Source organism: Coenobita brevimanus, chromosome 108 (assembly GCF_032717465.1).
Source record: "Coenobita brevimanus isolate Jiangsu-jjx chromosome 108, ASM3271746v2, whole genome shotgun sequence".
NCBI classification, from domain to species: domain Eukaryota; kingdom Metazoa; phylum Arthropoda; class Malacostraca; order Decapoda; family Coenobitidae; genus Coenobita; species Coenobita brevimanus.
The window spans coordinates 13,506,141-13,521,616 of NC_137061.1; the positions used below are offsets into that span (position 1 = coordinate 13,506,141).

General features: G+C 45.2%; 1 protein-coding gene across 1 annotated transcript in view; it reads right to left on the bottom strand.

Annotated features, from left to right (window-relative positions):
- Nucleotides 1–1,517: 1,517 nt before the first annotated feature.
- The window catches only part of LOC145417017 (metallophosphoesterase MPPED2-like), a 113,548-nt gene continuing 99,589 nt past the window's right edge, over nucleotides 1,518–15,476 (bottom strand). Inside the window, exons 4-5 of the mRNA XM_080285860.1 lie at nucleotides 1,881–2,107; nucleotides 1,518–1,555 (exon numbers count right to left, since the gene is read on the bottom strand). Coding sequence (XP_080141986.1) covers nucleotides 1,518–1,555; nucleotides 1,881–2,107 — 265 coding nt within the window. The remainder of the gene's footprint in view (nucleotides 1,556–1,880; nucleotides 2,108–15,476) is intronic.

Here is a 15,476-nt window from a genome sequence, read left to right on the forward strand (position 1 = left end):
CAAGAGACAAGCTTACCATCATTACCTTTCTTTCCACCTAAGATGGTGTGAGTCAGGATCCAAGGAAGCAGGGAAATAATGTACAAATCGAGCAAACTATCACCAGCATGCCCAGTGAAATATAACGGAGACTTACTGTACTATGATGTTAGAGTCACATGTTTATATTTTTGCAGTTTGCTGTGTACTCTGCCTAATTACATCAATTTAGATAAAGTTTTGCCGATACCACACAATTATATTTGGACTGAAAAAGCACGCTGGTAGTGAATGAATTAACAATGATAATACCTAACCCCTTCAGTCTGACATGTGTCCCTTGTGTTGAATATTTGCCTACTGTTCAGAGGGAGCAAAAATAAAGTACAAAACATATCCGTATGCTGAACAAGATAAAAAAAAAAAAAATCGAATGTGCTGTGGACCTGACCTTTTTTACACACACACACACACACACACACACACACACACACACACATACACACCGCTCGCTGGTGCAGTGGTAATGTTCCCCCTTGCCAACTGGTGGACGGGAGTTCGCGCCTCGCTCAGGTTGCGAAAAAGTTTCACTGACGAAGTGGGTGGTTACTGTCCCCCTTGAGCAAGGGGACGGGTATATGAGTGTGTAAAGGTCACAGCCTTACCTTTAGATCGGACTATATGAGCTTTCAGCTCCCTTCTGGGAGGGTAAAAGCTGACGATCACGACCATCAAGTGATCCTGACCAACCCGGTGAATTACAACTAAATTTTCTGGTCGCAGGAAAAAATAAAAATATCCTCGTGCTGAATACCTTAATAAGCAGCGTTTCTCAAGCTTACTGTAAATTAGTAGCAACAGAGGCCATTAAAACTGATGAACCTAACACTGCCCTACTGCACGACAACAGCCAATACTTATTCATTTCTTTCGAAGTGTAGGGGTGTGTAGCTGGGCAATCATAATCCAGTATATTTAAAGGTAGGTGGGGTTTCTATTGCCTTTGCTGACATTACATGATAGGTAACCCTCGGGATCAAAGCTATGCAAGACTGTAACTCCCTGATGGAGCGCTGTAACCACCAGGCAAAGTTTTGTATTCTGTATAACGTCAGGGATGCAGCCAAGGATACGAATTTACTGTAACATAAGCTACTGTGAACTTGTCCACTTCAGTATGCAGATGTCATTTATATTTTATAATTTTAGTCACGCTATATCCAGACGATCTTAATCAACCTTAGGAAGGACTTTCCGAAATGGAAAGGTTACATTTTGACTTCAATTACCTCACCTGTACGAGAGGCGTTTCCACACCTGAATGAATTTGATCAGGTAGCAGCAGGAACAAACCCCCCAAGAGGCTAAAGCATATGCAAGGGATTAACAATGAATAAATAAATAAATATATATATATAACTAATTCCACATACTTAAACTACATTGTGGCCAAGGATTTTGTTGTTTACTGACAACTGTGTTCAGATGTAGATGGTGTTTCTGAACTGGAGAGATTTGATATTTCCGTAATAAACCCTTCAATACAAAAGGCTGTTACTAAGCTGGATAAAATCATCTGAAAACAGCAAGAATAAATGTAAAAGGACATCACTTAAAGTCATGTAATTAAACAAAGATAACCAAGATGCTAGTGGTGGAAAACTTCCCACAGGTAACCAAATTGCAAGTGGTGAAAGACTTCCCCTAGGACTTTGGTAATCAAGTTGCAAGTGGTGAAAGACTTCCCCTAGGACTTTGGTAATCAAGCTGCAAGTGGTGAAAGACTTCCCCTAGGACTTTGGTAATCAAGCTGCAAGTGGTGAAAGACTTCCCCTAGGACTCTGGTAATCAAGTTGCAAGTGGTGAAATACTTAAGTAAACAAGTTGCAAGTGGTACATACCTTCGTGGATGTGACCGAATATGTGAACTTTAGGCTTGATCCTGTAGGTAACTTCATTCTTGAGGTCTTTACAGCCAACGTTGTATCCCTTACGTGTGAGGTCACCGTGACCCCAGGGTGGCCCATGTGTCACCAGAATGTCCGTGTCGTCTGGTATGGCGCGCCAGCGAGTACGCAGTGCCTCACCCCTTGGCAGGCTGAAGGCTGGACTATTGAAGATTGGAATCCTGGACGAGAGAACACCTTGTTTTATTTTATTCCTAGTCACAAGAAAAATTTCTCCTCTTGCGCCTATAGACATCATATATATTTTATTAATGCTATCACCACAGAATATAATTTTATTCAACTTCAAAGAGATCTCCTAGCGTTAAGAATGATGAGGATCCTGGGAACGGAAATGCAACATCCTTATTACACTCTTTTTACCACTAGACAATTTTGATTCCTTCATTCCGTGGATATCATCATCATTATCATCGCCTCTCACGCCCTGCTCCTTCCATGGAACCCTCGGACAGAGGATGAATACGACAGGACTACATGCATCTCACCAATATACTGCTCTATTCTCCTCCTTCATATCACATAAGTTCTGCCACTACCAACAGTACTTCCTTTACAATAGGTCCATCCGTACTGCACTAACCATGACAACGATCGCCTAAAACATGATAACCTGCTGGTCAGTTTCCAAAATCAAGCCTTCCCAAACATAAGCACATACTCATACACACACAAACACTGTAGTAGTCACTCTAGAAACACAGAACAATCGTCACTATAACTAAAACAAGAACTAAACATACCCTTCTTCCTAGAAACCTGTAACACTGTTCTGCTTAATATTCAAGATAACTGAACGCCTAATTCTTAGCAAAGTCACATCTCATGTCCCCCTTTCTCCCTCACTACACGGCTTTAGAGCACTCCGTTCCACAAAACCTTACAAACTAACCTCAAACAACGCACATCTGACGGCATCAATTCTGCACAACCCACACAACATACAATTCTTACAACTATGGACATTCGTATAACCTTTGATGCTATCCCGATGCAAACTAATAACTAAAATTTACAACATAAACATAGAGAACAACAACAAACGCTGGCTCGCTATCTACTTATGATACTTATCCGTCAGACAGGCATATGTTACGCTCCAGGGCAAATCTTCATAAACACAAAACTTTCCTAACAGTTCCACAGCGCTCCGGACTTCCACTCGCACTTTTCAGTCTATACATGCACCTACACCCTAACAACCCATAAACATTGCCACACATTCAGATGACATTACCATAACCTCACACCACATCAGACACAGCCTGCACACTGCAACAAGCCTGCCTTAACACACTTCAGGCATGGGTCGAGGACAACTGGCTGACGATCGTTCCACCCATATCCACCACCACACTCATCACCAGCAGCAAACATGAACACAGGTACTCCCCGAAAATCACACCTAACAATGAACCTGAGCCACACACACCCTCCACGAAGATCCCTGGCGAGACATTTGACAATGGACTCATTTTCAAAAATAACAAACAAGACACCAAGAGGAGATTCACCCGCAGACCACGTAGCCTACTCAGGGCACTTACAAGGACAGACTTAAGGCAACAAAAAGAAACCCTGTACGAACACTGTATTAGATCAGTGATGTTCTGTGCCTCCCTGGCATAGGCCTCCATCCCATCTAACACCCACTACAGCACCTTGCAAACTATACAGAACAACGCCCTACCACCACCACTGGCTGCATGAAAACCACTCGCACAGCTCAAACTTTTTAAGTCCTCCCTGTTAGAGAATATCTTGATGTGAGATGCACACAGTTCTATGTAGCAGCCTTTGCCAACTCACAACACTCTATCATTACATGATAGAGCCACATACTGTAACAATATCAATCATTTCCTGTGGCACCCCACGGGATGCATAGGGCCTCGATGAACTCTCTCCACCAATATTTGTGTCTTGCCATCTCCTTCAGGTCCCACCAACACTCCTCTCCCGCTTCTCTTTTCATTATCTTCAACTAGGTTTCCCTCGGCCCACCTCTGCCTCTTCTTCCTCTAGCAGTCCACTCTGGCAAATCCTATATTAAAGTGCCTTCTTTTCTGTATATGTGCCCCAGCCATTTCCAGCGAGACAGTCTCACATATTCACCAACTGGTTCCACTCTCGTAATATCCCTTACTCTTTCATTTGTAACTCTCTCTTGCCACTTTACCCCCAAGAATCCTTCTCAGCATTTTATTCTCAAATCCTAATACTTTCTGATCTGTTACAAACATACTGTACCATGACTCATGCCCATAAATTAAAATTGGACTAACCATGGACTTGTAAATTTTTACTTTAGTATGTACCGAAAGCATATTATTATTCCAAACAGATTTCAACATTCCAACAGCTCGCCAAGCCTGTGTAATCCTCTCCTCAATTTAATTGTTTAATGATCCATTAGATGATACAATCGTTCCCAGATATTTAAAGTTTTCTACATTCTTCACCACATTATTCCCAATTACACAATCGATTTGGTTCTCCACGTTCATATTAATAATTTCAGTCTTTCCACAGTTTATTACCAATCCCACTTTTTCTCCTTCCTCCACCAGACAATCAAGCACCCTTTGCATCTCGTAAATACTTCCGCAAATCAGTACAATATCATCAGCATAGTCCAAATCCATCAGCTTCTCATTTTCTTTCCAGTTAATTCCTGCACCTGTCCTCCTTACAACCTTTCTCATAACATAATCCATAACCAAAACAAACAACAATGGCGAAAGAACTCCTCCTTGAATCACTCCTGACCTAACTTCAAATGGATCACTCAAAGAACCACCCACCATTACCTTACAAAATGTACCTTCATGCAGGCTTCTAATAATATTTACAAACTTTTCCGGTATACCATTGGATATCATAATTTTCAACATAGCTCCACGTGAAACACTATCAAACGCCTTTTCAAAATCCACAAAACACATACTAAGTGGCATTTTCATCTCATTAGCTTGTTGCATTAGATGCCTTATAATAAAAATCCGATCATTACAACCTCGACCCGTTCTAAATCACGCTTCTTCTTCTCTTAAAATTTTATCAATTACTGGCTCTGTTCTGTTCAAGAATATTTTGGAAAAGACTTTTGCAACTACAGGTGTCAAAGTTATCCCCCTCCAATTTCCACACTTACTTAAATTTCCCTTTTTTTTTGTTTTTTTTTGGTATTTTTATAATCATTCCATTTTTCCATTCTTCTGGAATTCCACCATTATCCCAAGCCACATTAAAAAGTTTCAACAGCGCATTCACCAACTCATGATTACCTTCAGCATTTCAGGAAATATTCCATCCTCTCCTGGGGCCTTAAAATTCTTTAATTACTTTATAGATTTTGCTACCTCTTCCAGTGTTATATCCCCTGTTTCTATTTGCAAATCTCTCTCGGCTGGCAAAATGTCCTCTTCAGCTGGGATTGGTCTGTTTAGAACAGATTCAAAATGCTCTTTCCACCTTCCTTTTATATCCAAATCTTTAGTTATCAAGTTACCATTTGTCTCGTACAAGTATTTCCTTCCTTCTCTTTTCAGTCCCAGTTAACATTTTATGGCCTGATACGCTGCTCTTGTGCTCTGGTCGTCATTTTTACTTAATTTAAGTTCTGTCTCTGTTGCCTTTTCATCATACAGCCTCCTCTTATCACGTCTAACGAGTCTTTTTACTTCAGAATGTAAACTCCAGTACTTTGTTCTAAGTACTTCAACTACCTGGCCATCAACATGTTTTTCTTCACTACTTAACTTAGCCTCTTTCCTTTTCTGAATTGCATTCCATGTTTCATCTGACATCCACTTTTTCCCTCTCGCTTTTCCTTTTTTCTTAATAGTAACCTTAGCACTCTCATGCAAAACCTCTTTTACCTCTCTCCACATTTGATTAATATCATTGTCTTCAGATTCCATCAAAGTCTGCAGGACTAGAAACCTGTTCCTACATTCCCACCGAAACTTTTCCCTCGTGCTCTCATCACTTCTCAGCTCATCCAAATCATAATTATTACCTCCTGTACAATTACCATTAACGTTTCTCTTAAGTTTTATTTTAATATTTGACACAAGTTGATGATCACTACCTACATCTGTCCCCCTCCTTACGCAAACATCCTGCAAATAACTCCTATGCCTTCTGCTAATTGCAATGTGGTCAGTCTGGTTACAATATTTACCACATGGTGAAATCCAAGTAGTTTTATGTATTTTTCTATGCTCAAAGATATTTCCACCAATCGTAAGGTCATTTGCCAAACAAAATCTTCCAAATCGCACCCCATTTTCGTTTCTTATACAACACCCTCCTTACCCATACAATCTTCAAAGCCATCCCTACTACTACCAACAATCGCACGAAAATCACCAATGCAAACTAACACATCATGTCTTGCCACTCTATTCACTACATCCTGCAGCTTCTCATAAAAGTCATCCTTCATTTCATCAGCAGCCTCATTTGTCGGAGCGTACCCTACCACCATACTGATATTACCATGGTCAGATTTTAAACGAGCATAAAGCAAGCGCTCATTAATTGGTTCAAACTCATTTAGTGCTTTGCAAGCATCTCTACTCAGCAGTAAGCCTACTCCTTGGTAATGATTTCCATCACTCCTACCAGAAACCAACAAAATAATACCATCTTCCAAATTCATTTTATCTACTCCAAGCAACCTCGTTTCAGTAAAAGCACAATTATCTATATTGTATTCCTTGAACACTGAAATAAGTTCTTCCATTTTACCAGCCTAATTGAAAGTTCGAACATTCCAATTTCTTATTCTTAAGGTTCTTTTTGGATCTATAAACTTATTCCTACACCGTGGGATTCTTAGCACCCCCTGCCCACTTAAGGGCTGCACGGAACTGAGGGCCATTGCTTCATAACCAGAGTTCATCAAGATTTCTTAGGCAGAACAATATTTTACCCTGGAGCCAATACCAGTGGCTCGCAGGAACCAGACAGTGGAGAGAGGAAATTATCTAAAAGAAAATAAAATGCAGAGGGTTAGAACAGACAAAATACAAGGGAAAGAAAGACAGCAAAAAAGAATGTAGATAAAAGTCACCACACAAACATTACCAGACCCTCGTCAACATCCTACCTTCAGACATTCCAACACCAGCAATGCAGAAACACCTACATGCACATTTCACACGCAGGGCAATACAACTCCTCGATCAGTACACTATCCTACAAGCTCCCCTCCCGACATTTACATATCAGAGATAAGCTATATAGAGCTAAGCGAGTTGACCTAGCTAAGCTTAGATCAGAACACCCAGCCCTCCTCAGTTACCAGTTTAGATTCGAGTTTAATGGACTTAGGTGACACTTGCCCGTTTGTCAAACAGGCCCACACAAGATTATACATACAGCGGAGCACTGCACTGCACATGCCTAGATGCAGACACGACATCAGCAGTGCAAGGAACCTATGAGACGACCCGATAGTTACAGTTGCTCACCTATGGACAACAGGTCTGCTCAGCCAGGCGAACCGGAGTTAACAACAACAACTACAAAGTGAATAGATCTGCCAGAATGCAGGGCAGGCCCAAACATTCCGAAGTATGGCATTTCCAGCTACTGTACAGATTTATCCACAGCACCGAGCACTTTGGCTGCTCAGAGCCTTACTTCGCCGCTCCCCCCCCCCCCCCAAGTCAGTGACGCCACCGCCGCCACCTCACACCTGCCCGGATTTATTAACACGCCCCAGATGCAGACATTATTATGGCCAACATTACGAACAGCTACGGAAAACTCTCTACGGTGGCATTTTCTGATCGTTCGTAGGCCTTCGTGGGCCACTGATTATCGTGGGCTGAGGTTAACGTCACTCTATCGTCACAAATCTCCTAGCCATTCTGAGTATCGGTGGTGAAAGCGACTCGGGGAAACGCCCAATCACCAAACAATTTGTGGGGCGGCTGACTTGTTTACATGTGGGGTAAAGAGACGTCCCTTATACTAAATGAAAGGGACGTGGATGTATTGATTCTTATCTAGTTTATGACATTACTCCTACAGTTTATCAATTATAAGCACACTGTAGTAGTTTGGCTGTTAATAGCCTAAATTGTGCACATGTATAACGATGCATGGGTTGGTGAGGGAAGCTGCGACTGGCCCGTTAATTCCTGCACGAGACAACCCTAGCATGTATTCAGTATGGACGGTGGGTGTCAGCGCCGAAGTGGTGACATGCAGAGGTGTATGGTATGTAGGAGGACTACTAGGTCTTGAAAGCAGGGTGTGAAGCCTATGCCCAGAGTCGGTCACATAAAAAAAAAAAAAAAAAACATTCATTCGCATCTTAGCCCCCTCAATGGGGCGAAGAGACAGATCCTCACCTTACCATACCGCACGAGGGTCAACTGCGCAGTGCAATCAGTGACATCCGCAGCAAGGCCCGACAGCAGAGCTGGTTTATATATATATATATATATATATATATATATATATATATATATATATATATATATATATATATATGTATATATATATATATATATATATATATATATATATATATATATATATATATATATATATAATCATCATCAGCCGTTTGAGTATCCACTGCAGGACCGGCCTATCCCGACCGAAATCGAGACGATACAGGCAATGTATACCTACCAAGTGGCTTAGGCTGTCTGGTAGAGATTGTATGTACTGTAGGGTAAGAAGTGCTTGTAAGTGTAATTGTAGTGTTGGAGTGGCTATGGATGTGTGTAGTTTATGAACCAAATGTAATCGGCCTGCGCAAGCCAACTGGGTGCAAGCATACTTTATAGTAAGCAACACTGGTTCAACCACAGCACCCCTTGTGTCCGCCAATGCAGTACATGGCCGGGTGAACACTCCCAAAGTTTATTACCCTGGTGAGGCACGAACCCTGGTTCACCCGCGTACGAAACGCACACTCTACCACTGTACCACAGAGGCTCCATATATATATATATATATATATATATATATATATATATATATATATTTTGCCAGTCGCCTCAAACCCTTAATGGGTGGCCACAAACAAATTGCCTCCATGTCGCCCAGTCCCTCGCCATTTTACTGCCCTGCCCCCATTTCACACCCCCCTCTCTTATGTACCTCTCCATTTCATTACTCTCCCCGCTGAGGGGGGTCACCTTGACGTGGTGGCGGGGCTTGAAGCGTGGCTGGCAGTGCCACCTACTTTGGAGGCATGCCTACCTTTGTAGGGTTCGGCATTTGTCAGTGTCGTGGACCAAGCACCCCCTACATCACTGGTAGAGGAGGCCTACTGGTGATGTCAGTCCCTGCCCATTTGCCATCTAGGGCGGGACTGTTGCCTCCCCACGTGTTTGCCGTGCGTGGCGTCCCGTAATGCTGGGAGACGGGAGTCCTGGAGGTTGAGTGATGCTGCATGGTGCGCCCTGCAGCTAGCAATACACCTCTTTGGTCCCTTATTCTGGCTAGACGGGTGGCCTGGTTGGGCCCGACCAGGTCAATCGGCTTGGTCACTGGCTAGCCATCCAGGCTAGTCAATTAGTGGCTTTAGGGTCAAGCGGGCACTGGAGGACCTGGTGGCTCCTATCGTCCTGGAGTCACCCTTGTCAGGGTCCCTTGGTGGTTACCTGCGTATACTTTTCCACTACCTCTGGGGTCGCCAGTGGTGTTTTCCCTGGCATATGGCCTCCCCTTGTTGGGCTCCATGGTGGGTGGAGGGGTGGGGGAATGAAGGTAGTTTTCTTATTATGGCTGCTAAAATTTCATCTGTTGACGACCCTGGTTCTGTCCCTGACCACCCTTTACAATCTCCCTCCTGTGCGCCTCTTGTGACTCTGGCTGGTGAGACCCATATTGCCACCCTGGATCCATACCTACCTGGTTCCAGTGGTTTACGGTCAGCGGCCACTACAAAGAAGAGCCGGACACAGACAACAACATATAGTGGACATGCCCGTGAGGTCCTGCCGGGTGTCTTTGAGAGGGTTGACTTCGCAAGGTACTACACCATTCGTACTTTGGATGGTCAACCTATTGCGAATTTGGATATTTTTACGGTTCATCGGCGAATCATGTCAATCTGTGGGAGGGAGCCGAAGATTTCACCTCAGGGGGATGGTAGCCTACTAGTGGAGGTTACATCCCCTGAAGAGGGTTCCCGGCTGGCTGCCCAGTGTAAGGACCTGGATGCGCTGTTTTCTTGTGTCCCTCATGCTTTTTTCAATCAGTGTCGAGGTGTTGTTTTCTCCAAAGACTTACTTCGCTACAGTGAAGAGAAGCTACTTGAAGAGCTTCAGGTCCACAGGGTTGTCAAAGTGGAGAGGTTTCGGAAGAAGGTTGATGGTGTACTTACCCCAACTCCATCCTTGTTGCTGACATTCGACTGTACTGTTCTGCCTTCATCCATAAAGGTGGCTTGGTTGTCCCTTAGGGTTAAACCCTTTGTACCAAATCCACGACGCTGCTACCACTGTCAGATGTACGGGCATGTTGGGCGAGTCTGTCGTCGTTTGCAACAGGGCCTCCCAGTGGTGTGTGTCAGTTGTGGAGAATTCACTCATGCAGGACAGGACTGTCCTGGACCTGTTTGTTGTTTGCACTGTGGCGAGGCACATCCTGCTTCATCTAAAGACTGTGCTCGGTTTTGCTTGGAGAAGGAGATCCTCCTCATCCGTAATCGTGACAAAATAAGCTTTTCTGAGGCCAGGAGTAGAGCCATGTCATCTGTTTTCCGTAACGGAGTGTCTTATGCGTCAGTTTTGTCCGGTCATAGCCGTCCTCATCGACCTGTCCAGCAGCAGACTCGAGTTCCTCCTGTTGTGTCAGCTCCTATGCCTTCATCTGTTGATCCCATGCCAGTGCAACAATCTTCCGCACTTGAGATGGTTGCCGCTACAGTTCAAGATTCGACCTCTACATCTATGGTATCCCCTGTTAGTCATGGTGCACATTCTTCATTCGCTAAACGTCATCGTGGTTCCTCAGAGTCTTTGAGTCTTGAAGATCCTCCAAGCAAGGTGTCGGTCGTGGAGTCCACACCTCTGTAGTCACTCCATCTGGTAACAGCCCTCAGACCCTGCTTCTGGGTCTTCGGGGCTTCTGGGGTGTCAGGTCAGTCTGGCACCTCTTCCTCCGGGTATCGGATGTTCCTCCTCCGGTTACCTCGAGGATCCTGTCCTGCCCCCTCCACGTTTGGAGGCCAGGACCCCAATCCCTCCTGCTCGACCTCTTGGTTCACTGGGGGCCCCGGGCAGGGTTCGGAGTAGCTCTTCCTCTCCTGCTGGGCAGCGACGGGTGTCTGTGAAGTCTCCCAACACTTCGCAGACCCCAGGCCCTCGTTCTAGCCATGCTGCTGCCCGTGACAAGGCCCTTCGTGGGCGTATCCGCATTCCCAAGAAGATTGTCTCCCAGGGTCGCTCAGTGGTTTCCACTAAGTGACCCTTTCTTTTGGGTATATAGTTCCTCCATTTTAATATTTTTAGTATTTTTTTTTTTTTTATGGTTTTCTGTTTGTCCCTCTCCCCTGCCCCTTTTTATTTCAATAGTTTTAATGGCTAATATTATTCAATGGAACTGCCGTGGTTTACGAGCCAACTGGGAGGAACTCCGCTGGCTTCTGGCTGAGTATTCACCTGTGTGTGTTTGCCTACAAGAGACAATGGTTGGTGATGCTGCACCTCCCAGTCCACCTGGTTACCAGGTTTTTATTCAGATCCTCTTCCTGGACAGGGTCATGGTGGGGGTGTGGCTATTCTAGTACGCAGTGACATACCTTTCACTGCTGTGAATCTTAACACTCCACTGCAGGCTGTTGCTCTCCAGATTTTCCTTCCCCGTCATTATACTGTGTGCTCTTTGTACCTCCTCCTAGTGCCATTATTCAGAGGGTTGATCTTGAAAATCTTATTCGTGTACTTCCCTCACCCTATTTCTTGCTGGGTGACATGAACAGTCATCATCCCTTGTGGGGTGGCTCCACAGCTGACTCCTAGAGGTACTATGTTAGCCTCCATTGTGGAGGATGTGGATCTGTACATTTTAAATTCTGGTGAAGTTACTTACTTCCATAGTCAAACGGGTATTTTTACTGCTATTGATTTGTCTCTGTGCTCTGCAGGGATAGCCCTGAATTTTACATGGGCTGTGTTACCAGACTTACATGGCAGTGACCACTTCCCTATTTTATTAAGATCGACACAAAGCGAGCCTCGGAGTCGTCTTCCCCGTTGGCGCTTGGATAGGGCAGTCTGGCCGGTTTTTGAGGAGCTGTGTTCCCGAGCCGATGTGTGGAGGATTTTGTCAGCACTGATGCTGCTGTTGATTATTTCACAGACTTACTTTACTCGGCGGCACTGCAGAGTATTCCGAGAACAGCTGGTCACTTTCTCTCGCGTCCAGTTCCCTGGTGGACCAATGAGTGTGCTTCTGCTGTTCGGGCTAAACGTGCTGCTTTCTCCCGACTTCTGTCGTCACCGAGGTGACCCTGGCTACTTAGTGGCATATAGGGAGGGCCCGAGCTCATGCCCGGCGGGTTATGAAGGAGGCTAGGAGGAAGTCTTGGGCGTCATTTGTTTCTTCAATTTCTTCACAGACTCCTCTCACGAAAGTGTGGAAACGGGTGAGGAAGATTTCAGGGAAATTTCCCTGCCTCTCCTCCTGTTTTATCTCGTGCAGGTGTGGTGGTGGCTCATTCTTCGTCTGTTGCCGAGATATTTGCCGCTTATTTTGCTAATGTCTCTAGGAAGGACACCTCATCCTCGCCGGCACGCGCCACGACGGCACCTGGAATCTTTGGGCATTAGTTTTCCATCTACTGCAGAGGAGTCGTATAATGTTGCTTTTTCTGCTTCTGAACTTCAGACGGCATTGTCACAGTGTCGCGACTGCCTCCAGGCTTGGATGATGTCCCATATGCCTTCTTACACCACTTGCCTGATGCAGCCCTTCATTTTCTGTTGTCACTGTATAACAGAATTTGGTGCACTGGTGGGTTTCCGACCTCATGGGGTGTTGCTGTGGTTCTCCCCATCCCTAAGCCGGGTAAGGATCACTTGCAGGCCACTAATTATCGCCCAATCTCGCTGACATCTTGCCTTTGTAAGGTCCTTGAAAAATGGTGAATAGTCGGCTCATGTGGTACTTAGAGAAGGGTGGTTACTTGTCTCCAGTCCAGTGTGGGTTTCGAAGATGCGGTCGACCACAGATGCTCTCCTTTCTTTAGAATCTTCCATCTGCCAGGCTTTTGCAACTAACCAGCATCATATCACAGTGTTCTTTGATTTTGGAGAAGGCGTACGACACTTCCTGGCGTCATGGTATATTACAATCACTTTATGAGTTTGGTCTCCCGTGGGCGACTCCCTCTTTTATTCGGGAGTTTTTATCTAATCGGATTATTCGAGTCCGAGTTGGGAGTGAGCTGTCTACTGCACATCCCCTTGAGGATGGTGTGCCACAAGGGAGCATACTAAGTGTTACCCTTTTCGCAGTGGCAATTAACAGCGTTATTTCTGTGCTCCCTGATGGTGTTCGTGGCTCTCTCTATGTTGACGATTTATCAATCTCTGTCACTGCCTCACGGATGTCAATGGCAGAAAGGAGGATGCAGATGGCTCTCAACCGTGTCTCTAGATGGGCTGATGACCGAGGTTTTCTGATTTTCCTTCAAGAAGACCGTTGCCATGCATTTTTGCCGCATTCGTGGAGTCCACCCTGACCCAAACGTTGTTTTAGACGGGCGTCGTATTTCGTGTTTAAAGGAAACCCGGTTTTTAGGGCTGATTTTTGACAGCCGGTTGACTTGGGTCCCTCACCTGAGGTACGTAAAAGCTGAGTGTCTCAGAGCATTGGGTCTCTTGAAAGTTTTAGCGCACACGTACTGGGGAGCTGATCGCAAGACCCTCCTCCTCTTGCATCAGTCTCTGATTTTATCCAAACTTCATTATGGATGTGAAGTTTATTCTTCTGCCTCAGAAGCCCGGCTTCGTAGTTTAGATTCCATACATCATGCTGGTGTTCGTCTCGCCACTGGGGCATTCCGATCTTCCCCGATTTCGAGTTTGTTGGCTGATGCTGGTGTCCTTCCTCTAGACTTCCTCCGTTCTTCCCTTTTGATGAGATGTGTGTCCTTTGTCAAGGTCTCTCAAGATTCTCGGTCACCTATTTTTGCCACTCGGCCATCCTTTCCAAAGCCCTTTGGTTTCAGGGTGCAGTCAGTTATGTCTAGCTTCTCTGTTCCTTCTGTGCCGATCACTCCCCACCGTGTCCCGAGGGTGGGCTACTGGCTTCTCCCCAGGGTGACATTTTGTCGTTTCATCTCATCCAGTAAGGCCTCCCTTCCGTCTCAGGTTTTATTTTCTGTTTTTAGAGCATGCCTCTTCTCATGGGGACTCCATACCAGTTTATACTGATGGATCCAAGTCTGATGCGGGTGTGGCTTTGGTGTGGTGCTTCCCACCTTCTGTCGAGGTGGGAGCCTCCTATGACTGCTTCTGTTTTTACGGCTGAGCTGACTGCTATTTTATTTGCCCTTCAGATTCTCTTCACTCTCCCCACACTGCTTTTACTGTTTTTAGTGACTCACGAAGTGCTCTTTCTGCAATGGAGTCTTTTAATCCCTCTCATCCTTTGGTTTTATCCATTTTGGAGTGGCTTTTCCTTTTAGGGCGTCGTGGACGTCGTGGTGGATTTCTGTTGGGTTCCAGCTCATGTAGGAGTGGCAGGGAATGAACGAGCTGATCAGCTGGCCAAGGCGGCAGCGGCTCGTCCCCTCTTGCACAGTCTCCTCTGTATCGTCTGCCTGCTGCAGATATGCGCTCCTGTATTGCCTCCAGAGTTTGGTGCTGTTGGCAGGAGCATTGGGATGCTGTAGGTGCCAATAAGTTGCGCTCGATTTGCCAGAAGGTGGGCTCATTCAGTTACTAGGGGCTTCCCTCGTCAATGGGAGACTGCTTTGTGCCGCCTCCGCATTGGCCACACCCGTTTCTCTCATGGCTTTTTAATGGAAAGGGCTCCTCCTCCATTCTGTGATGACTGTCTGGTTCCCTTGACTGTTCGGCACCTGTTGGTGGAGTGCCCTAGTCTTGAGGATTTGCGTCGTCGATTCCTCTCTGACCACCAAACGGATGGGGGTGTGTATCATCTTTCCTCTGTGCTTGGGGAGGATGCCTGTGCCTTGGGAGGGGCAACCCTCTCGTTTGTGAAGGAGGCAGGATTTTTTAAGGATATTTAGAATTTCTCCTTTTTGATTGTGTGGTTTATCCTCTGTTTTTTGTTTTTACTTTTTACTTCTTTGTTATACGGCGGCATATGACCCTGGCAGTTGCGCCGCCATGATTATTATGAAAAAAAAAAAAAAAAAAAAAAAAAAAATTTCATTACTCCATCTCATCCTTGGCCTCCCCCTCCCTCTCCCCCCCTTCACCTCACTCACATACACTCTCCTCCTTAGTCTCTCGCTTTCCATCCTCTCCACATGGCCAAGCCACCTCAGTGTATTTCTCTTAACGCTTTCTATCACGTCCA